The sequence below is a fragment of the Tenrec ecaudatus genome, chromosome 12 (genome assembly GCF_050624435.1).
Source record: "Tenrec ecaudatus isolate mTenEca1 chromosome 12, mTenEca1.hap1, whole genome shotgun sequence".
In the NCBI taxonomy this organism is placed as follows: domain Eukaryota; kingdom Metazoa; phylum Chordata; class Mammalia; order Afrosoricida; family Tenrecidae; genus Tenrec; species Tenrec ecaudatus.
In genome coordinates this window covers 76,772,032-76,797,441 of record NC_134541.1, presented here as the reverse complement: position 1 = coordinate 76,797,441, position 25,410 = coordinate 76,772,032, and the positions used below count along the sequence as shown (strand labels likewise).

The 25,410-nt window shown below is 40.5% G+C and overlaps 1 protein-coding gene across 4 annotated transcripts in view; it reads right to left on the bottom strand.

The window, feature by feature from the left end:
- The window catches only part of ERCC6 (ERCC excision repair 6, chromatin remodeling factor), a 112,182-nt gene that overhangs the window by 8,483 nt on the left and 78,289 nt on the right, over nucleotides 1–25,410 (bottom strand). For all 4 annotated transcript variants that reach the window (XM_075564170.1, XM_075564173.1, XM_075564171.1 and 1 more), the window contains 10 exons: nucleotides 24,672–24,839; nucleotides 23,988–24,164; nucleotides 17,592–17,708; nucleotides 17,160–17,255; nucleotides 10,539–10,754; nucleotides 10,045–10,155; nucleotides 9,328–9,447; nucleotides 2,462–2,556; nucleotides 1,137–1,282; nucleotides 394–1,050 (listed from right to left, as the gene is read on the bottom strand). In XM_075564170.1, coding sequence (XP_075420285.1) covers nucleotides 394–1,050; nucleotides 1,137–1,282; nucleotides 2,462–2,556; nucleotides 9,328–9,447; nucleotides 10,045–10,155; nucleotides 10,539–10,754; nucleotides 17,160–17,255; nucleotides 17,592–17,708; nucleotides 23,988–24,164; nucleotides 24,672–24,839 — 1,903 coding nt within the window. The remainder of the gene's footprint in view (nucleotides 1–393; nucleotides 1,051–1,136; nucleotides 1,283–2,461; nucleotides 2,557–9,327; nucleotides 9,448–10,044; nucleotides 10,156–10,538; nucleotides 10,755–17,159; nucleotides 17,256–17,591; nucleotides 17,709–23,987; nucleotides 24,165–24,671; nucleotides 24,840–25,410) is intronic.

The following is a 25,410-nucleotide window of genomic DNA, read 5'->3' as shown; positions in this document are numbered from 1 at the left end:
ACCCCCCAACAACAACAAAATCAGTTTAGAAAGTCTAAGCTTCATAATAAATATTGAAATGCCCAGAATTATTTCAGTCATTTCTGCTAAAAACAAAAACAAAAAGTGTGCTTGAGAAATTGGCTATTAATGTTCAGACAGTACAAATCAATTTAAAGTATGCAGCACATAAACAGTGATAAGTACTATTGTCTAAAGTTAATAATAATTTAAAATTCTGTAAATCTTTAGATAAGAGAGTAGACACTATTTCAAAATGTCAATGCACTCGAAATAAGAATTTTAAAAGAAAAATATTTTCAGTCCTTTCTGCGCTATCATTAACAGCTACTATTTCTAGAAGTATTCATTTCCATTCTTAGCTCACTTGTGAAAAATTTATCAAGAGATTACCTGCTTTTTTGAAAAGCTTTTCCAAAACATAATCATCATTGTTCCGTTCCTTTGCCTCACTCTCTTGCTTCCGGTACTGCCTTTTCTTCACCAAATGTGGAATTCGAGTCCCTTCAAATTTGGCATCTTTGCAGTGCTTAGAGGACTTTGGCTTTTCCTTCTGCCTCAGATATTTCTCCAGCGTCTTCTCTTCTGCCATATCATGATGTTTTTTTTTTGACTTGCACTTATAAAAATGATTCCCCAACTGTTTATTCTCCCCACCAGGCACGGTCTGAAGCTGGCTGCTGTCCTCACCAGGTGTCCTGCATGTTCTTGGATAGTCAGACAACTCCCTGTTTCCAATAATCAGCGATGGCTCTGCTAGTTGAGAAACGGCATCTGTCTTCAAACATCCCTCATCTAGAAGTGTATCACTGCTTTCTGGAAGATCACTTGTTTGAGGGTCACCTAGCAAAGGTTCACCACTATCGGAAGTGAGTGCATGTATTTCAGCTCCTGCAAACTTAGACTTCTCTTCAGGTGACACAGTCTCATGTGCAGCTATGTTAGAGTCTTGTAATTTTCTGCATTTTGGATCATACTGGTCTACCCCCGAGGCTGCTTGAATCTTTCTTTTAAAACGGTGTTTGGGGGCCTGAACATCTGAGCCAGTTCCTTTAAAGAAAGAAAACACAACTAATGTTATCTTAGACAATTGTACGGCTTAGTAATTTAAATTAAGTGATTTTATGTAAAGTCACCTGCAAAAATAGCACTTGTCTCAGTGCTCTGGGATGGATCAGGGCTAGTCAGAGTAAACAGCTCATAGAGATCATTGGATTTAAAAAATCTCCGTTGCTTGGGATCTTTTAGCACTCTATTTGTTAAAAATTGCTTGAAGATTTGTCTAGAAAGATAACATTAAAAAGGTGGCATGAAATAATATTCAGTTCAACCTTAAAATTGAGTTATAAAACAACACAAGAGAGCACTGTTCATTGCAACTGCATAAATATCTAAATAATCCCTCAAACTTTAGCCTTCGGAAATCACAATTCAGGAATTACATAGTACTTCAGGTGGGTTGATCTTCAGAGTGCTTCAGAATGTAAATTGTAAAACACCTTTTTATATCCAGTATTTTTTTCCAACCTCCAAGAATTATCACATTTCAAGAAATAAATTTTTTTTAAAGAAATACATTTTTATACACCTTCCCATGACTGAGCTGGAAGAGTTAGTCTCCACAACTCCTGGATGTTGGGACTGTTGACTAGCCCATATGGGAACGTCCTATGATGCGCTTTTTGCTATTTCCCTTTGATCCATGCCTCCAAGGCTCCATCTGCTGATAGGCTTTCTATGCTAAAGCTCTACACTGCTGCCCTCTTTCATGGATCTCCCCAAGCAGCCCAATCCTCTCCCAGTCACTTATTCTGCAGACACGGATCTCAGGAGACGCACCTGAGGAGATGAAGTAGGGCTCAAAATTAAAGTATTTGGTGGGGAGGGAGATAAGCAATACCTTGATTAGACTGCTAAACTTCTAATTGTCTAAAATTCCTTAGACATTAAACAAAATATGGAGCAATGCAAAAGGTGTTCCTCTTGCTCAGCCTTCTCTCAGGGGCATCGAGACTGCCAGGGCATTCATACCAATTATACTTTTGAGTAGTGTGTATAGCTTTCTTAAACAGGAAGCACACCAAACCTGATAGGAACATCTTTCTCAGAAAATAATTAAGGGATCCTCTAAGATTAATAAGACATAAAAATGGTCATTACTGAAAATATATACCTTTAAAAAAGCACCTCAAAATAAAGCCACCTAAGCTTATATGAATAAGGGGGAAAATTATTTTAAAAAAACTGAAAACAAACAAAAAACCCATGAAACAAAACACCCTCAATCCCTTAGCGTAATCATTGTTCTATGATGAAATGATTTACACTTCAAAAATATTCCTCACAAAAATTAATTAATAAACACACACATAGATATTCCTCACGCAAGTTCATGGTGGCCTAATTTCTCTATCTTCCATATGATGCAGCCAGGGTGAGCCGAGATGACCCAAATACTGACCGGTGGTAAATCTTCTCTTCAATGGTTCCTGCAGTTAGAAGTCTGTACACAGTCACCTGTTTCTTCTGGCCTATTCTCCATGCTCGCTCCCGTGCCTACAGTAGAGACACAGCTCAGCACACAACTTCCCAAGGAGAACTAACTGAAAGGAACAATGATGACCTGGTATATGACATTTCATTCCCAAAGTTAGCACTTTCGCTAATAAGGACAAAGCCAAATACACCAAAGGCCTATATTTATAGAAAATCAACAGTCTAACAACAAAGATATACTGATATCTCTACTTGAAAGAAGTAAAAAAAGGCATGTTTGTAACTCCACATAATTCCCACAGCAACAAATGTTAGGGACAAAGTGCTACAATCTCTACATAGGTATGGGTCGTTGTGTGTGTCAAGATGGCGGCCAGGTGAGCAGCACATACAGAGAACTCTTTCATGCAAGGAGAGGCTGGTGTCCAGGCAGCCTCGTGGAAGGATTGTTGTGAATGAGAGGACCCCTGGGATAACACCCCCCTCCACCTCCATGCATCTGTCCTGAGATGGAGCCCCTGAGATCTGGGATCTGATCCTTGGGACATCTCGGCTCACCGGGCTCAGATGCCCTAGCCCGATGCCACCACTGCTGCAGCCACCGCCACGGTCAGCGATTGGCTCACCCCACCTCCAGTCCTGGACTCCATGCCAGGAGTTGCTTGGCTGTCACACGCCAAGGCACACGCAACTGTGGCGGGACCCCCTGCAGCATCTACCCACTCACAGTGCTTCACTTGGAGAACGGCTTTCTTCTCCCGTGGCTCCCCTCTTCCCACTTGGCAGAGATACTCCACCAGGCTTGGGTATTTCCTTCCATTCACCCAGGACCCGTAAACTGACCTGCAGTCTACCTGTAGCCGGTTAGGTGACCTGCAACTGGGGGAGATCCACACCCTATGTTGCTCAAGACACCTCCACCAGCACCCCAGCTTGCCCGCCTGCTTCCACTGCACGAGTGTGCTCCCTGCAGTCCCGCCAGCACCACTCCCACTCCCACTCCCGGCCAGCGCATGTCACTACAGCACGCCCCAGCACTGGCAACCCTGAGCGCTCCCGCCTTGCCGCTCCAGCCCACTCCTGCCAGGGCGGGCTCATGCCACGACCACTTCCCTGCTTCTGCCAATTGGCTCAGCACTCCAGGCCCGCAGGGAGCAGGGGGGAGTGCATGTTTGATCTGAAGAGCAGACATTCCCCACACATAGCCTGGATTCAGAAACCCTCAATCAGCACCACCTCCCGTGGCAGTGAGCACCCCCGCCCCACCTTTGACTTCTAATAGGCATCTTTAAAAATTAAAATTAAAAAAATTAAACAAAAAGGCTGCTAAGCGTGGCCTGAAAGACCAGGCCAAAGCAGCCCAGGGGCATATATACATAGGCTCAAGGCCCCACTCCAGTCCTGAAACTCATCATGTTGGCCATTGAACCACCAATGAACTCTGCCTACACCGCCCTCTGACCTACCTCTATAGATCACAGGCAACCCCCTGAAAGCATTCATATCAGCAATACAGAGAAAGACCTCAGGAGCCCCTGGTCTACCAGAAACATGGGGCCTACTAAGGGGTCAAGGAAGCATCAACAGACCACATCACTGTCAACCAGAGACAAAACACAGAACAGTTAACAACTGTCATGGTAGAATCAGACACAGATCTGCCACAGAAAGAAATCTTCACAAGTCTGCTTGGAGTAATACAAGAGTTGAGGGAAGCAACGCAGAATAAGGATGCAATGATAGCGGATATGAAGTCCACAAAAGGGGATGAAGCCCCACACACCAAAGGGAAATACAGGAGCTAGTGTAGGAGGTAGCAGAAGCCACACCCGAGGCTATAGAATTTATCATTAGACTTGAGGAGGCAGAGAAACCTATCAGCTATCTTGAAGACACTCAGACTTCACAAAGCGAGAAAGACAGTCAGATAGGACAATTACAGAAGGGGAAGAGAGATAGGACAATTACAGAAGGGGAAGATAAGCTGAGATGAAGAAGAAGAAGATTTGAATAATTGGTCTACCGGAGCAGGACACAGCACAAAAGTTGACAGTTCAGATAGAGAAGGAATTTCTGGAAGCAAACTTTCCCACCTCAATGAATGAGAATCAGGCATTCATACAGGAAGCAGAGAGGCTACCAACTAGATTAAACCGCCAAGAGGAACTCACCAAGACATATAATAGTAAAAATATCCAACTTTGAGGAAAAAGGAAATTTTAAGAGCAGCAAGAGAAAGGAAGACAGTCACATACAAGGGAGCTCAGGTAAGAATATGCTCAGATCTATCAGCCAGCAGACACCATGAAGGGGAGGATTGTGGAGCAATGTCCACCAAAAGCTGAGAGAAAAAAAAAACGCCTGCCCAAGAGTCCTTGACCCTGCCAAATTATCTATTAAGATAGATGGGGAGATAAGGGTCTTCCAGGACAAGGAAAGACTAAGAATAGGCTACAACACACCGGATCCTACAGAAGATACTGGTACAAGTATCTTTACAAAAACCATACAAAACGTGAAAGACATGGATAAAAACTTGGAAAAACAGTCCCTCCCCTAGATTATCGCAGACAGATCTTCAACAAACCCATAAGGAAAGAAATAGATAGGGTTATCAAGAAGCTACCAACAAAAATAGTCCTCGGACCAGATGGCTTCACTGGGGAATTCTACCAAGCATCTCAAAGTATTCCAGAGTATAGAAAAGGATGGCAGACTCCTAAACTCATTCTACAAAGCCAGTATAACTTTGATATCCAAAAAGGGCAAAGACCTCACAGGTATAGAGAACTACAGAGCAATATCTCTAATGAACAGACAGAAAAATCCTTAACAAAATATAGCCCAATAGGATACAAAAGTATATAAAACATATCATCCATCCATCACGACCAGGTAGGATTTATCCCAGGGATGCGGGGATGGTTTAACATCTGAAAATCCATCAATATTATACATCACATTGATAAGAAAAAGTATAAGGACCACATGATAATATCGATAGATTCAGAAAAACCATTTTGACAACATCCAACACCCATTCCTAATTAAGGCACTCATGAAGCTAGGACTGGAACGAAAATTCCTCAAGCTGATACAAGCTATCTATGAAAAGCCAACAGCCAACATCATAGTCAATGGAGAAAAGACAAAAGCAATCCCACTGAAAAAGGGTACCAAACAAGGATGTCCCTTGTCTTAATTTCTATTCAATATTGTACTGGAGGTTCCAGGTAACAACATAAGATAGCGGAAGGGCATTAAAGGTACCCAACTTGGAGAGGACGAGGTGAAACTATTGCCATTTGCAGATGACATGATGATCCTGTACATTGAAAACCCCAAAAGCTCCACAACAGGAGTACCTATAGTGATAGAGGAATATGGAAGAGTGGCAGGATACAAACTCAACAAATAGAAGTCGGTAAGTTTGCTATATACATCAGACAGGATCATGGAAGAGGAAATCAAGAAGGCAATACCCTTCACAATAGCCAAGAACAAACGGAAATACCTAGGAATATATTTAACCAAAAAACCCTAAAGACCTATGGAAGGAAAACTATAAGACCCTAATACCGGAAAGCAAAAGTGACCTCCACATATGGAAGAACATCCCATGCTCATGGATTGAAGGCTCAACATAGTAAAGATGTCAATTTCACCCAAAGTACTTTATACATTCAATGCTATTCCAATTCAAATACCAACAACCTTCAAAGAATGGAAAAAACTGACCACCAATCTCATATGGAAAAGGAAGAGAACTCCTTAGCAGACAACGCCTCAAGAAGGACAAAGTCGGAGGGCTCGCTTTACCTGATTTTAACACCTACTACACAGCCACAGTGGTCCAAACAGCGTGGCACTGGCATAATGATAGACACTAGGGTCAGTGGAAAAGAACAGAAAGCCCAGAAGTAAAACCATCAGCATACAGACAACTGATCTTCGATAAGGGTCCCAAAAGCATCAAGTGGGAAGCAGATGCCCTCTTTAACAAGTGGTGCTGGAAACAATGGATATCCAATGTAGAAAGATGAAACAAGATCTTTACCTCACCCCATGCACAAGAACAAACTCAAGGTGGATCACAGACCTAGAAGTAAAACACCAAACCATCAGGACCATCAAGGAAGGAATAGGGACTAGCCCAGATCATTTGTCCAGTGAATACATAGGCTCACTGTAATAGGGAAGGGTACACACACAGGTGAAATGGAAATTGGAAAATAGGATTTAACAAGAATAAAACATCTGTGCACCTCGAAAGACTTCACCAAGAGGGTAACAAGGCAACCCACTGACTGGGAGAGGATTTTCAGTAATGACACATCAGACAAAGGGTTTAAGACTAAAATCTCTAACACCCTCCTGGCCTGCAAAAAGAGGAAAACAATTAGCCTCCTGAGAAAGTGGTCAAATAACTGAAAAGAAATTTCACTAAGGAGGAGACCTGTATGGCCAATAAACACATGAGAAAGTATTCCTATTCATTAGCCATAAGAGAAATGCAAACTAAAATAACCATGATACCATCTAATACCCTTGAGGTTAGCCAAATCAGAAAATCAGAGAGCAACAAGTGTTTGGAGGGGCTGTGGTGAAGTAGGAACTCTCCTCCACTGCTGGTGGTCATGTAGATGTGTACAGCCACTGTGGAAAGCAATCTGGAGATACTTAAAGAAAATGGAAATTGATCTACCTTATGACCCAACCATCGCTCTACTGGGCATATACCCAGAGAGGAGGTAAGACCAGTATCTCTGCTCCAATGTTTATTGCGGCGCAATTCACAATCTCAAAGAGTTGGAAACAACCTAAATTTCCATCAACATGAATGGATTAGTAAGCTCTGGCACATAAAATAATGGAGTACTATGCAGCACTAAAAAGCATGGATGACATGAAACATGCCATTTCATGGGAAGAGTTGGAAGGAATTATGTGAAGCAAGATCAGCCACTATCAAAAGGACAAGTATAACGTGAGTCCCCTGAGGCAAGTATAATCAGTAAAGTAAGAATAGAAGAAAAGGCACTTATCTCACAATATACGGGTGGAAGCATAAGCAGTCAGGGAGAAGTCAGACCAAATCCAGTGAAGTACAGGTCAATCCAACATAAAGAAGAGGAAAGGGGGAAGGAGGAGGAAGAATGGGAGTGGGAGAAACTGAAATGATAACATGGGGTGAATAAGGCACTAAGCCATTCAGGGGGAGAGTATTGGTTGTGTCTCCACAGAATTGTGTACACAGAGCCCACCACGGTGCACCAAACCAGGAGGGCAACATAACACGTGGAGAAATATGGCCCCAACCAGAGCCAGCCTGACCCCCGCCCTAAAAGTGTGTGCTGCAGAAAGCGACACTAGACCAACAGGTAGGGAAAGGAACCGACTTACCCTGCCCACATGGAAGCAAACCAAGAGGAAAAAGAGAAAGGGGCAGACAGCCAAGACTCTATATAGACACACCAAGCCCGGAGGATCAGGTTCCTGCATGGAGCTGCTAAGGTACAGAGAGGATGGCGGGACTGCCAACTACTCAAGACATGTCCCCTAACAGGAGCATCTGGTAACGGGGACACACGGCGGGGAGACAGTGTGGAAATGAAATATAACAGATCAGAAATTTTTGTAAAGCTGATCCACAGATCCCCTGGGGAGCCCCAAGAATGGAGTTCGGGCTAGGAGGTGCAGCCCCCGCCTCTCTCCCAGACTGAGGCTACAGATAGGTCCTGGGCCTCGGCTCATACCTTCCCTCAATACAAGAACACTTTGTTCTAACAAACTGGCATTCTGTGATGCTCACCACCCTCTCCCCACTACATGATTGCTGAAGACAAAAGGGGGAAATAAATAGATGTGGTGAAGACAGAGGATGGTGCCCGGCTATTAAAAGATACAGTGTCTGGGGTCTTAAAGGCTTGAAGTTAAACAAGTAGCCATCCAACAGTGAAGCAACAAGCCCCATCACAAGCTCTGGTGCGATCATGAGGTGCATTGAGATTGGGCAAGGGGCATCAGAAGATTTACAACAAACAATAAACAAACAAAAATGCATTGGTGAGAATGGGGGTGGTGGTGGCAGTTTGGAGGAGACCCAAAGCCCATCTGTGGATAATGGAACATCCCCCCCACAGAGGGGAGGGGATGAGTCAATCAGGGTGCAATAGAGTATCAGTGGATCACACAATACACCTCTGATAACCCACTATCATGACCCCAGTGCTGCTTGCCACTCTGGACTAGACGGGAGCGTGTACATAGGTACAGGCAAGAGATAAAAATCACAACGCATGGTACCCAGGAACAGGAATGGGAATAGCGATACCTAAAGGATAGGGGGAATGGTGGGGGAGAGATTGGGAGGGACAATGAATGCCACATAACCACACAGCCCCATCCAGGGGGGAAGAACAAGAGAAACCAGAGGGAAGGGAGACAGCAGTCAGTGTGAGATTTGAAAATAATTAACAGTCTATAATCTATCAAGGGGCCACAGGGGTTGGGAGGTGGGGAAGGAAAAAAAAAGAGGAGCTGATCCCAAGGACTCACTAGAAAGTGAATGTCTAGAAAAGAACGATGGACTATATATACTAATATATCGGACACAATTGATGTATGGATTGTAACAAGAGTTGTAAGAGCTCCCAATAAAATAAATAGAATCTCTGTATATTTGGGAGTATGCTTTGCACTACACTAAAGACTAAGAAAAAACCCGAAGATGTGAGATGTGTACTGGAAGTTAACTAGAACATCAAAAAACAATCACAAGTATTGACAATTAAGCCATTTTCCCACTGATTTCTAGAATCTGAAACAAACCTGTGTGTCTGTGCTTGGATTCCAGTCAGGATCATAGATGATGACTCTGTTTGCCCCTGTCAGGTTGACTCCTAGTCCGCCCACTCGAGTGGTCAGAAGAAACACAAATATGGATGTGTCCTAGAGGAAATGCACAACACGCAGGACACACATCAAGTCATGACAGCTTTTGGCCTCCATTTGTACACATGCTACACATGCCCGTCTTTCCCAGGGTAAGGATCCAGTTATGTCACAGAGCTCTTCAGTGAATCAAGGTCCCAGGTCACTTTTAATGTCACTAATATTAGCAATAGTTTAAGACTGGGGATTCAAAACTGGGGTATGCATTCTTTCTTAAATATGAAGCACACGCACACATTCAGTAATTTAGAAAATTCAGGAATAAGACAATTAAAAGCGAAACTTCCTTTTATAACCAGCTCGACTCCAGTTATTAATAGTGCTGTCTGGCATGGATACTCTCACTCCTTCTCTGCATTAAAAGAAAACACATCAGAACACAGGGCAACCCTATGTGTCAGAGCAGAACTGTGTTCCACAGGTTTTTAATGGTTGATTTTCTGGGAAAGTAGACTATAAGGTCTTTCTTCAAAGGCACTTCTCTATGGACTTGAACCCCAAATCCTTTGGTTAGCAACTCAATGAATTTTGCACAACCCAGAGATGCTCTCTCTGTATATAGTAAGGAACATTATTGCTGCATTTACTCATTACCTCATTGTATCTTGTAATTAATGGTTGTCTCGAAGCTATTGTAGTCATGCCATCCATCTTGAGATAGGAATACTTTTGGGTTCTAAGAAATACTTCAAATATATCCAGCATCTATTTTGGGTGGGGGTGGAAAGAATAATTTAAAAATGCAATATATACTCCTAAAGAGACCCCCTATATTTCTATCAACATAGTGACATCTCCCCCAGATAACTTTCTATGGACCAGTTTTCTTGTTTTGAGGCTGCTAAATATAGCTAGTTAAGAGTGAATTTATCTAATGTTAATTCTTAGAAATTTTGTAAACAGCCTGGCATTTATTTTATTTCAAGTCTAAACTCATCCCCACACAATTACCTGGTGATTCTTAAGAAATCACCTTCTAGGTAGAGAAAGACTTGAGCTCCCAAGGAGATTTAAAGACTATCACTCATCCCAATTAAGAGTGGTAAATAGTTAGAGGCCATTCCGTTTTTGCTACGTTGTTTACTCACCTGTCTTGACTGAGAAAACAATAATACTCGCTGGCCCTGCTTGTGCCAGATTTTCAACAAGGACTCAACAACTATCATTTTCCCAGAACGCTTCCAGTAGCCAAACTGGTCTTCCTTTAATTCATCATCAGGGAGACCTCCGGGATTCCTGGGGCCTCCAGAAAAGAGATCTGGGTGGTTGCATATTTTCCTTAGGGTTGTAAGTCCAGAGAAGATCTGTGGCATAAACAAGCATGTGCACTCAAGATTACTCCACGAAAAATGATATTCAGTTAAGACGAGAGGAGAAAAAAGGGGATATTCCAAATTTACTCCGGATTACAGCATCTTAGGAGTTGGAAGGCATCAACCCTTATTCATTTTTTTTTCCTGTTAGGGAAAGTTCTATGAAAAAATAATTCTATTGGGCCAAGTGTGTTAATTTGGGTTATATTCAAATGCTGAAAAATGATTTTTCTTCAGTAGAAAAAGAGGTACCATATATACTAGTATATAAGCCAAGTTTTTCAGCACAATTTGGATGCAGTTTTGTGTTAAAATTAGGGGCCTTGTCAGATATTTGGATCAGCTTATACTCGAGTATATACGGTACATTGTTCACAGCATTATAAATTCAACATAAAGATTGATTCACCTTTCATAACAAGAATGCCATACATAATTACATTTAGAGAAATTACATGTGACTAATCAAACACACATAATATTACATTGTAAGGTACTTCACTACATATTCTGTAGCTTAGTATTTAATTTCAAAAATGAAGTTCCATTTACCTTTATATTTTTATTATGTTACAAAAAATATATTTGCATGAAAAATGCAATACTAGGGAAGAAGCAAAGGATGGCTTGAACAGCAAAAGGCACAGGAGACCAAGGTATGCTGCCTCTACCTCCAAGAGGGCATTACTGAAACTTTACTAAAGGCTCTCTCACAGCTTTCAGAAGGACTCACCTAGAAGTAGGAAAAGCTAAATCACAAAATAAGCTCATTGTCAAAGGGTTTGGTTGTTTAAACTAGTATTATGCAGTTTAATAGATAAAAAATAAAGGATCAGAAAACGCAGGAGCACTGTCCAAATTCCTCAACAAGTCATCTTTAGATTTTTTTTCCTGTGCAGTTTTAATACAGTGTCTACCAGCCACATAAAATTGAGATGCCCTATGAATGCAAAGCATATAGCTATTTTCCGAGATTTAGTATAATTATCTCTATATATTGGGCCTCCACTCAAGTACTCTCTCAATGCAAGAATACTTTCTTCTACTAAATTGGCATTCTATGATGCTTACCTTCCCGACACAACCGCTGAAGACAAAGCGGGTGCAGCATAAGCAAATGTGGCAAAGAAAGCAGATGGTGCCCGGCTATCAAAAGATATAGCGTCTGGGGTCTTAAAGGCTTGAAGGTAAATAAGCGGCCAGCTAGCTCAGAAGCAACAAAGCCCACAAGGAAGAAGCACACCAGCCTGTGTGACCACGAGGCGTGGAAGGGATCAGGTATCAGGCATCATCAGAACAAAATATTATATCATAGTGAATGAGAGGGGGAGTGTGAAGTAGAGACCCAAAGCCCATTTGTAGGCCAATGGACATCCCCTTATGGAAGGGTCTTGGGGAGGAGACGAACCAGTCAGGGTACGATGTAGCAAAGATTAAACATACAACTTTCCTCTAGTTCGTAAATGCTTCCCCTCTTCCTACTATCATGATTTCAATTCTACATTACAAATAATATGGCTAGACAAGAAGATGTACGCTGGTACAGGACCAGTGGTGTGAGTGGCGATACTGGGAGGGTAGAGAGAGGGTGGGTTGGAAAGGGGGAACCAATCAATTACAAGGATCTACATGTGACCTCCTCCCTGAGGGACGGACAACAGAGAAGTGGATGAAGGGAGACGTCAGACAGGAAAAGATATGACAAAATAATAATTTATAAATTATCAAGGGTTCGTGAAGTAGGGACAGCAGGGAGGGAGGGGAAAAATGAGGAGCTGATGCCAGGGGCCTAGGTGGAGAGCAAATGTTCTGAAAATGATGAAGGCCATGAATGTACAAATGTGCTTTACACAATTGATGTATGTATGGATTGTGATAAGAGTTGAATGAGTCCCTAACAAAATGATTTTAAAAATTATCTCTATGTACATATGAGAGGATACCCCAAAAGAACTGGAATTCTCACCCCCAAAGCTATTTTTTTTTTTTTTTACAAAACAACCTAATACCTTCATAGTACTCTCCATTACACTTAATACATTTGTCAAATCTGAGATTCCATTCTTGGAAACATTTTTGAAACTCATTTGACAGTACCTCCCTGGTTTTTATCTTCCTCTTACCTACGTTTCAAATCACTGCCCTTTCATGTCCCTCTTCATTTGCAAGAAACAAAAAGAAGTTGCATGGAGCAAAGTCAGGTGAGTATGGTGCATGGGGCAAGAGAGGCATGCTGTGTCTTGCCAAAACTGGTGGCAATATGGCTGTAAGAACATTGTCGTGGTGGCAAAACCAGTCCCTGCCAGCCACAAATCAAGCCATTTTTTTGTTGCACAACTTTAAGCTATCTTTTCAGACCCTCTACATAGAAAGCTTGATTAACAGTTTGACCTGGTGGAACGAACTCCAAATGCACTACTCGTGGGCATTTTCGTCCATTTGTGAAGTGGATGGACGTCCAGAATGAGGTTTGTCATAAATCATCATTTCACCGTTTTTGAAAAGAGAAAACCACTTGTACACTTGTGTTTTATCCATAGCACTGTCCTTGTAAGACGTGTTCAACACCACAACCTTTTCTACGGCATTTTTCCTGAGCAGAAAACAAAATTTCACTGCCGTACACTCTTCTCTTAAATCAACCATCACCAAGAAAAGGGGTTTGAGTAAAATCGCCTTTGTGAAAACTTTCACTGTGAGCAGCAAGCACCTTCCCAGGCGGCACCACTGCATGCACTAACTCTGAGCAAGTTGTTCAGTGCCCATCTAGCGGTAAAAATGCATACTACAAAAGCTCTGCCCCGTGGAGCATTTGTCCTTTTTTTGGTATATTTCATTTAGTAAATTTTTGTTTTGATGAAATTAAATTATATTTTGAATCTATTGAGTTAAATAAAATATCAAAATCAATTTTACCTAGTTTACTTTGTACTGTTTTTCATGTGACTATTAGAAAACAAAAAAAACTATCTGTGTGGCTTGCATCTGCATCTCTTAGTGCTGATCTACAGTGATCATGTAACAGGCTCAAACAAAAGTCAGTGCCACTGAGTTGATTCCATATCACTGTGACCCTACAGGAGGAGTAGAATTACCCCTTTGGGTTTCTGAGAAAGTAAATCTTTATGGGAGCAGACAGCCTCATCTTTTTCTTATAGAACAGTTGGTGCGTTAAAACCTCAGACCTTGTGGTTAGCAGCTCAATGCACAGCCACAGTACTAAGACTCATGGCTTCATAATTTGGAGATACAGAAAGGGTATATGGGAATATTTAGGCTACATGAATAGATGCTAATGTTCTACCAATCTCCTAGAGATATCGACATGAGGGATAAATTAGGAAATTGTGAGAGATGGTTAAAAGAATAGAAATTATGTAGGCTGATAAAAAAAAGCAGTTAACCTCTACAGAAGACATATAATTCATGCATCTCTTTATCTACATAAAAGTATGGAACACAGAGACAGAGGACAAACGGCTCTGCTCTTCTATCTCCAAGGAAGTCAAACGATGTGGGTCAAAGGATCAATATTAGTTAAACAACATGTGAGGATGACTTGGAGAACAAGACATGCAACTTCTGACCAGTTATGGTCATGTGACGCACACGAGAGCGTTCATTCAAAATGGGTGATGTTGACAAGGGCAAGACAATCTTTGTTCAGAAGTTTGCCCAGAGCCATACTGTGGAAAAGGGAGGCAAAAACAAGACTGCCAAATCTGCATGGTATCTTTGGGCAGAAGCCTGGTCAGGACCCTGGATCCCCTTACAAGTGTGCCAACTACAGCAGAGATGTCACCTGGGGAGAGGACACACTGATGGGAGTACTTGGAGTATCCCAAAGACAAAATCATCTTCACTGGCATTAAGGGGAAGAGGGAAGATATGACATCTAATCTCAAGAAAGGTACACATGAGCAATAGTCGGCCACTGCCTTTTTAACTGTAAGATAGGGATGTCTTGTTCTCTTCCCTGGGTGGTGTAGGGTTATGAGTTGGGCTGCTAACTGCAAGATCAGCAGTTCGAAATTACCAGCCACTCTACTCCCATGAAGAGTTACAGTCTGGAAAACTCGCAAGGGCATTTTACTCTGTCTTAACAAGACAGTCAGCGTCGACATTGACTCAACGGTAGTGAGTGTGGTATCAAATTTAAATTGATCTCAAATACCAGAAATCAGATCAAAGAAATCAGATCATGATTGCCTGGTACAATATTCTGGTTGGACAGTTCTAAACTAAACAAGTTTGGCTATGGTTAAATGACTCTGATCAAACTTTATAAAATTTTTGATAGAACTTTCTGCCCATCATTGCTTTTCCCTAAAATATGATCGACTTGAAGCTAGAGTAGATGAATAATGCTGAATTTTGCACAAAGATGGTGAATGCTACATCACAACCTATAGATTGATTTTATATTTAGATGTATATAACTGATTAGATGAATATCTTTGAATACTGGGAAGTGTCTTTACTGCTTGATAGAACAGAGCACGACTCACCTATTTCAATTTGTATTCACAGCCTGTTTAAATGAAGATAAGGCAGCAAGGGCCACTTGGTCGTTTTGCTCTTGCTCATGTAATTTAATTAAAATTTCCTGTCCTTCTGTCCTGGTGGCACAGTGGTTATGTGTCGGGCTGCTAACTTAGGGTCAGCAGTTCAAAACTATCAGGTGCTCCACAGGAGAAAAATCAGACTTTCTGAAGATTCAGTCTCAGGATCCCACAGAGGCAGTTCTACTACTCTGCCCTACAGAGTCACTATGAGTTGGACTTGATGGTGGCAGTGAGGGGAAAAAAGACCACATGAGGATGAACTTGCTGACCTAATAACTTCTATCCGACAGACTAGATTCCTACAGCCAATTGTGACACCATCTCTGAAAAGCAATTCTGCTGAGATGACAGCAAGGAAAGCATGGCTGCATTGCCAACAGTCTCCTGGAGCTCTGACAAGTCTGACAAAGCAGGTAAGCAGTGCTCAAAGGCATCGAATGACTCACCTGAAGCTTTCTGGACTAAATGCTGATTATAAGACACATACTATGCTTACTGAACAGACATCTATCCATGTGTACTGTTGACTACTGCCTACAGCTCAAATGTTTATTTACTTACAGGAGGTTTTAGAAGAAGTTCTCCTCCATGCATTAGCTAAAGCAGAGTGCCGTTTTCCTAGATTTTGTACAAGATCAGCAGATCCTACAGGGCTCATCTTTACAGACCTAATTCCTTAGCACAGTCCTCCTACTACACCGTGCAGTCTGGGGTTCAAGGACAACAGCCCTGCACGACAGACACAAAGGGAAGATGCAGAACAGCTATGTGCTTCTTACTTCTGCAAGTGTTCACATGAAGTTAGAGTTCTCACTCAAGGGTTTTTAAAGGGTCGTAAAGAATCCCTAACCTAGGGGCCAGCACATGCACCTGAATAAAAACAGTGCCTTGAGTACCAGTATGAGATTGGCACCCTTGGTACATTCCCACCAAGTCATTCTTATTCAGTGCTCTGGGACAGTCTGGTTTGAGCAACATGTTCCAGAAAGCCAATTTTATGATGCCACATTATTTTTTCTATAACGGCACTTTTCCGAGAGGATGCTATGCTATCTACAACTTCTGAATTCTAGGCAAAAGAAAGAATGTTTTCTCAGTCATGGGGACAATTAGAACTGGGGATCGTAGAACCAGAGATTACCGTATATACTCGTGTACAAGCCGAGTTTTCCAGCACATTTTTAGTGCAGCTTTTGAGGTAAAATTAGGTGCCCCGGCTGATATTCAGGTCAGCTTATACGTGAGTATGTACGGTATATCTGGTTTCTAATATTACCGTAGTTCAAGAACTTTTAATGGCATAGAAGTTCCTTTAAAAAGCTGATGAAAGCTATCAACCTCTAGAACAGGTGTCCTCAAACTTTTAAAACAGGGGGCCAGTTTCCTTTCCCTCAGGCCCTTTGGGTGGCCAGACTGTAGCTTAAAAAAAAACACTATGAACAAATTCCTATGCACACTGCACATATCTTATTTTGAAGTAAAAACAAGAGGGGCAAAAACACCCAGCAGGTCTCATGTGGCCCGCGGGCCATAGCTTGAGGACCCCTGCTCTAGAATATATAATGCCCAACAACTACCCATCTACCAAGTAAGAACTTTGGAGTGATAGAAAGGTAGGGCTTTGTAGTCCTACTAGAGTCGGGATTCATGCTCCATAGCTTATTGACTATGCAGCCACGGACCAGCTACTCAACATCTATTATGCAAAACTACAGGAGATAAGGGAGATATGACATGAAATGTCTGAAACATTCTGAATACTTCAAGGTTAGTTTCGTCTCCTCCTCACTTCCCTTTCTTCAAGGATGACTGCTTCTATTCTTTGTCTGACCTGCATTTCTCCATTGAGAATCCTGTAAACTTCTTTGGAATCAATGAAAGTTTGGTAGACCTTATGCTGTTCATCTGTAAGCCGGCAAAATAAAACCTACAAGGAAACAAAATGGAGAAGCTATGATTTCCAGCAACAGCAACAAAGAAATTTCAAATGGACTATTATAATTCAAACACCATGTTTCCTACTTTAAAAAATAGTGCTTACAGTTTAAACAATGTACCGCTTAGTAAAAAAAGAAACAAAATGGATTTCTGTTTCCTCTCCTCAGTCCTTCCAGTTCTCCAAACACCCTGATCCAGTCTGCTCCCTGCCATCTGACCGCGGGCCTGAAACTCCGCATCAGCAGCTAGTCTTGTCAACACACACACAGGAGAATCAGAATGAACATGCGGGTATATATGTGCTTTACCTCCGGAATTTACTCACCTGTTCATTTTTATCTGGTAAAGAAAGGCTCATTTTGACATCTGACTTCATTCTCCGAAGTAAGTATGGATTTATGGTATCTCTTAAGACACATGCACACTTGTAGGCAGTTTTAACCTTTAATGAAGACAAGTGGGAGAATTGCTCTATGTTTAATGAATGCAGTTATACCTTACCTCCCAACTGATTCCACTCCTTTAAGTAAATTAGTTGTTTTAATGACAACACCTGTAGAAAATTGGTTGGAAATGGTTGGAAAAACAAGTATAAGTCCCATACACTGTAGCTTTCACACTAATATCATAGGTAAATAAATTTGTCACATTACCAAAATATACAACAAAATACAAATTAGTAATCTGTGCTGCACATTATTCTTCTACCTTTTGCTTTAATTATTATTACAAAGTTAAACCCTAAAGATTTATTTGGTTCTTGATCAGTCTCTAGGGGTAGAATATTTCAAAATAAATTTTTTACTCATGTATTCTCCAAATGCTACAAAGGAACTGCTAATCTGCAAGGCTGAAGATCAAAGTTAGGGGAAAGCACAGCAACGGGAGGCTGGATAATCAGCAGATTACTGCCCACAGGAGACTGATGAGGATAAATTCAATAAAAGCCTTGTGATCCCAGCAATGAAAGGTCGCATTGTCTTAAAATGGAGTACATGGTTCTGTAATGGAGCACATGCACATGAGATGGGTATGAGCTGTAAAAGACCCCCCACGACCCAGAAAAACCACTCCCCCTGCAATGCACTTAAAAGTGAACAAAGAATTGAATAAATTATTGATACTTAAAAACAAAAAAACCTAAACAGACTTACCAACTTAAGCAAATTACTATTTAATGGAACACAAAAAAGTTCAACCAAATTTTAAGAAAGTTGAAAAATGAATAACTATAAAAGTTTTGCTAAAATATTAAAACTTTAACATTTAAAAAAAATCTTAAAGACCACAATAACACCTCGTTTGAGTTTGTAACACATATGTATGTGTAGTTGTGTGCAAGTATGAATATAAAATGCAGGTATAAATATAACATGCTTACTACCTGAAATAACTGGTAATAAGTTCAACTAATTCACAACTTTTAGTTTATGTAATCTCTTATGTCATTCAGACATGGATAAAAATTACTTCTAGGGTGAAGGGAGACAGTGGACAGTATAAGATTAGAAAATAAAAATAATTTATAATTTATCTAGGGTTCATGAGGGTGAGAGGGAAGGGGAGGGAGGGTAAAAAGAGGTGCTGATATCAAGACTCAAGTAGAATGAAAATGTTTTGAAAATGATGATGGCAACATATGTACAATGTGCTTGATAACAATTGATGTGTGAGTTGGTATAAGAGCTGTAAGAGCCCCAAATTTAAAAAAATTACTTCTAAATGAAAAGGTAAATATGATTTGTAATGCAGAGAAGATTAAATATCAGAATTTTAAAATGTACTTTTGTCTTACTAAAAAATGATACACATTGCTTGAATTCTTATTAAAAATATAAAAGTGTGTTAAAAAATGCCCGTGACTCTCCATATACTATGAATTTCAGCCAACGTCTCTTTCCTCCAGAAGGAATGAGCTGGTTAATGATGCCACGTACATGTTTGTGAGCATCATGCTCTCTTAGCTCTTGCTCTCTTACATGCCCACCTCCGTGGAGAATTCCTCCTCCCTGTTTTCTTCAGCTTCTGGACCAAGGTGATGAACTCACATAGGCCAGGGCCCCCAGTGGCTGGAGACTGGCATGCTTTCCACACCTGACTCTCACTAAAGGAAGAGCTAAAGCGTTAGACCGGAGTGGGGATAGGGGAGCAAGGATCAGCAGGAATAGGAATATAATCTGTGCTCCGATGGCTCATTTATCACCAGCCCTTCTAAAGTGCCTCTTGGTAGACAATAACTGCCAACCTTTCAGTTAGCAGCCAGCATTTTAACCATTTACACTACCAACCAAGCACTGCAGGAACAGAAGAGAAAGCCCTATTTCAGACTTAACATCATGTCTACGCCCCACAACTTCAAAGAATCCTGTGCATTGGACATTAAAGCTGATCCTGTATTTCCATGGTGGCACAGTGATTACAAGTTGGCCTGCTAACTACAAGGTCAGCAGTTCAAAACCATCAACCACTCCAAGGAAGAAAGATGAGGCTTTCTACTCTTGTAGTTACACTCTTGGAAACTCACAGGGTCAGTTTCACTCTGCCCTATAGGGTCACTATGAGTCAGATGTGACTCAATGGCAGTGAGGGTTTATTTTTGCCCCCCCCCCCATGTGGCTCTTGCATCTGTTTATTCTTTAAAAACATACAGTGGATGGACCAGCAATCCTTCTACCCCGCAGTAAGAGCCAAGGCACAAATATATCTACACCCATGTTCACGGAAGCACTATTCACAATGCAAAAAAGATGGAAACCACCTAATTAGTCCAGCAGTTGAAGATCAATTATAAACTTTGGAATATATGCACAAAGAAAGATTATGTAACTTTAAAGAACTGAGATGAATCTGTGAACCACTTCATAACATGAATAAATCTGGAGATTATAAGGCTGAGTGAAATTAAGGAATCACAAATAAATAAATACTGAAGGAGACCATTACTGTAAAAAGTGAAGAAAAGGTTTTCACATGAAAAAGAACATTCTTTGATGGTGAGCTGGGGTAGGAGAAAAAGAGGGGCGGTGGAGAGACTACAGGCCGCGGATAGATGGACACTTGCTAAGTTAGGTAAAGGGACGGTAATGTACGATGAGATAGGGACTGGCAACAAGTTTGCAAGAGTGCAGGGCAACAGAAGCAAATACTGTTAAACATAAGCCTGCAACAGTCAGGATCTACAAGTGGATGAGTGAACACAAGAGGCATGGGATGAAGAGACTGAAGAGATATGGGATGGAGAGGAGGAGTCAACCCAGGAAAAACAGGATTTAACAGAGGATATTTATATACATGCATTTGTCTTTGCTGCAAATATCTGTGAATGTGGTGGCAAAGTTATGAAAACTTCTTAGACATAACCAAACACTTTGGGGAATGAGTCACTGGGCCTGGGAGACCATGCACCAAGTTAACCGGCACAGCATAAAGTTCACAATGTTCTACCTCTACTTTGGTGGGTAGCAATTGGAGTCTTAGAAGTTCATGAGCAGCCATCGAAGATGCAACTATTTTTTTCTCCTCATGCAGAGAAAAAAACAATGAAGGAAATTGAAATACATAATGAAAACAATTAGTCCCATGGCCTAATGGGCCTTAACAAACAGTCTCCACACCTAGATATCAGAAGAACTAGATGATTCCCACTATCATTACCAACATCTCTGAAAAGGATCATACTAAAGATCCACAATAAAGTGGAAGCAAAATGCAGAACAAAACTCAAAAAACATATAACAGAGACCAGCCTTACTGGTCAGACAGTGTTGAGATTCTCAAACTTAAGGCTCTTTGGCTCCACTCTCTGGTCTAGAGTAGAACTCACAACCATGTTAGAATAATCAATCATTTAAGACCATGTGGGCAGTATTTATTTAAGGACAAAGTTCAAAAGGTTAGGAAAGGAGGAATGGAAACAGGAAACAAAGGAAGTAGGTGGAATAAGCAATGAATGAGTTTAAACAAAATGACTATAAACTGTGGGTATAAAATTGATCATCTGATCTGTAAACATTCACCCAATTCACAATAAGAAAGTCTTAATAATAATAATTTTTAAAACTACACACACAACACATGGTGGGTGATTAAACTGTCTAAGGGGTTTCAAAAGTTTGTGAAAATGGAATTAAAAGGTAGACTTTTTCCATGAATATTTCGAAGCCCCTTATATATATATTATATCCATTCCTAACTGCCTCCTACCACCCCATGTCCCCTTCCATGGAACACATACCTAGATGAGTATATCCCAAGCCACCTTAGTTCTCAAATGATATCTTTGATCGTTAACACTTTGATGCGCCCTTGGGAAGATTTGCTGACAGCAGTACATAATTTTATTTTCTGACAGCTGTTTTCATGATAAGGCCACTCTTGAGAAGGAACTTCAGAAAAGAAAACGATCATATGTGCATGATCTCCAATTATCTCTCAACAATTTACCATATATACTCATGTATAAGCTGAGTTTTTCAGCACATTTTTTCATGGAGTTGTGGTACAATTAGGTCTCGGCTGATATTTGGGTTGGCTTATACTCGAGTATATACGGCACTTACTAATTACACAAGAAAAATGCTTTTAACTTTACAGCTTAGAAATATGGCAAACAGCACCTTATCCAAGTAAATCGGAGGTAAACATCACCAGCATAGGCAAACACCGACAGCATGTGCCTCTGTGAAAGTCCTGCCAAAATTACATAACCTGAATCTAATAATAAACATAAGACAAACCCAAATGGAGGTACTTTCTACAAATGACTTCTATTCTTCAAGTGGTGGTGTACTGGGTGGTATACTGGGTGGGTACACTGTGCTGCTAACCACAAGGCCGGCAGTTAGAAAACACCAGATGCATGATGCTCTCTACTTCCATAAAGAGTTACAGTTTCAGAAACCCACAGGGGTAGTTCTACACTGTTCTACAGGGTTGCTTGAATCAGAATTGAGAGCAGTGAGTTTGGTTCTTGTAGTTCAGTCTTCAAAAATGTTTAAGGTCTTGAAAGGCAAAAATCAAGACCATTCTTTAACCATTCTTGATTAAAGGAGACTAAAGAAACATGGAAACTACTAGAACAATTGGCAAAATCTGAATGAATAAAGATTAGATAACAGAATTATGTCAACGCTAGGTTTCTGATTTTGATTATGTATATGATTATGTTTTTAAAAAATCCTTGTTCTTAGGATATACCCACTAAGGCACGCTTTCTATAACTTTCAAATGAACCAGAGAAAAAAATCTCATTAATTTGTATACACACAGAGAGAGGTGGAAGAAAAAAAGGATAAAACAAATGAGGCAAAATGGTAACAACGGAGTATAAAGGTGTTCGCTTTGTAATCCTTGAAAGTTTCTGTTAAGTTTGAAATTACCTTTTTTAGAATTAAAAAAAGATATTATATATCAAGGACAATAGGGACTAACAGAATGATGAAAGAACCCTTACCCACAGTTAATTAAAAATCATTCACTCTCAAAATGGAAAACGTAGAAAGCAGTTGTTATTTTTAAAAAAAAAGTCTAAAATTCTCTTTTTAGTTCAACTTCAAAGCATTGGGAATTCTTTCAAGGTAAAAGGTTTCTCATCAGGTTCAAGCATACCTGTCTGGTTGAGTAGGGTTTCACAGAGACCTCACTCTCACTATGGCTGGATATGTATTAGAAAACCAAGATCTGTGTGACTAGCTTTATTACAATGGTCTGGAACCAAAATCAGAGTAGCGCGGATATGTCAGTACACATCCTTTTTTAGTATCTTAACATCAATTTAAAGAGAAAAGGTCTAAAACTGACCACAAGTTGGCTTCACAGACAATGCTGCTGTCGGTGCAACACCATTTTACCAGTCAGTCACACCTAAAATCCCTGGCTCTGCTGCCGTAGCCTCCCATATCCCTAACTTTACTTTTTGAGTTTCTACATCTCAATTGTTATACCTAAAAACATGCCACCTGGGCCTCTTGGTTGTCATCTTCTTTCTCAAGACCACCAGCCGTGCACAGGTGCCAGTCCTCATCATGCTTCACCCCTCTCATCAATTCTTTCAATGTCAGCCTCCATTCTGAAATGCTCATTCCCAACCTGGTGTTCCAAACCCTTCAGTGACTCCGCCTTGCCTAAGAGCCCCCCACCCCCCACCCCCACCCCTGCCCAAGGCCCCTCCACAGCGTCCCCACTGCTCTCCCAAAAGCATCTCCAATTCTGACTGTTCATGATGACACAGCATGGATTCCCTTATCACATTCATCCCTTACTCGGAATGCCCTCCTTACTCTGGGCTCATTTTCCTAGAATCAGGTCAGGGCATGCACACCTCATAAATCTTCCTGGAATAATCCAGTCCCTCCTGCTGTCTTGCTTTCTAAGCTTCAACAATGCTTTATAAGATGCATTCTACCAATTTGCAATAAGTTATATGCTGCCCAGAACAGATTCACTTTTGATTCATAATTTCTGACTGCTCTAGAAATAATCAAAGCAAACCATTTAATTCTATTTTGTAAGAAGTTTTCTGAGTGGATGTCTCCCATAATTGAACAAAAAGAAAACTCATTAGAAAAAAAATGTATGATCTATTAAGCCAAAACAGTTTGTGATTTTATCAAACACCAAACTTGACCATCTCCCCTATCTCTTGAAATAACTTAGCTACAGTTATTTAGGAGTAAGAGTTTAAATATTAAGATGTCAAAAATGTTACCTGCTCAATAGTTACCTGTACTGGGGAAGCATTTGAATATCCCCCCATGGTGATGGGAACAGAGAACTGCTCCATAAACACCGGCAACGTTCCTAACTTTCCCGGGAAGACAAAGTCGAAGAGTGACCACAGCTCTCGGAGGTTATTCTGCATTGGTGAGCCTGACAAGATGAGGCGATGCGGGGTGCGGAACTGTTGGTGAAAGACAATACCTTAATATAATTAACTTTTTAGCAGAAACTGAACAACCCTGTTCCAAACACTTCCACCCACAATTACTGAACACATTGGTATCATTTTAGTTCTTAAAGCTTATGTTTGGTTTTCTCCAAAATATCAAGAAAAATTTATATAGCTATAATTCTTCAATTACATATAGGTGGAAAATACAGGGGAAAAGGTTTTCTTAATGACAAGGTGAATAATAAGGATTAGGGTTAGATTTGGTAATATTTTAATAACTAGTCCCCCCAAAAACATTAAATATTGTGAACAATTAGAAAAGGGGGAAGGAGGGGATGAGGAAAAGCAGTAATAAAACTTTGTTTGACATTATGGCAAAAATGTTTGTTTCAATTTCTTATGGAATGGTATAAGAGTCAATAAATGTTTTTAAAATCTTATTAAGCAGACCAGTTGATTTTGATTTAAATACTGTATCCACGTAGAAATCCCACTTCTTATAAAAATAGGACATACCTGTTTGCAAGCAAGGGTTATAGCAGCATTTGGATTTCGAATTTTGTGTCCTTCATCTAAGATCACATAATGCCAGTCATGCCTGCTAATATTATCTTGCATCAGTCGAATGTACGAGTAAGAAGTGATCAAAATTCCATGATAATGAGCAATATCTCCAATTAGTTTCTGCAAAAAACAGAAGATGGTAAATTGAATTTTAAATGAGAAGTTAAATTAAGCATAACTATTAAAATAACTTTCTAATGCTATCTAAACATTTTATAAATAGCGACAATGCCATCTTAACTATACAGTATAACACAGGAAGTTTACATTTAGTTACATTTGCAAAGTTAACACTGACTAATAGATCCACTGATGTAACTGTTCTTGTCTCGTGCCACATTAAATCGGTTCTGGCCCATAGGTGCACTATATATATGAAGGAGGACACTATACATAAAGAAGGAAACACTGCCAGGGCTTATGCCATCATCACAATTATTGCTATCTTTGGGCCCACTGTTACAGCCACTGTGTCAATCCATCGGATTGAGGGTGAACTGTGCTTTCCTGAGGTTTTTTGTACTACTGTAGCACACTTGCCCAATGTAGTATGTTTGATTTCATAACTGCTGCTTTCATGAGCTTCGATTGTGGATCCAAGTTAAAAAAAAATCCTTGACAACTTTAATCTTCCTTCCATTTATCATGATGTCAATGGTCCAGTCCTGAGGACTTTTGTTTGCTGTATATT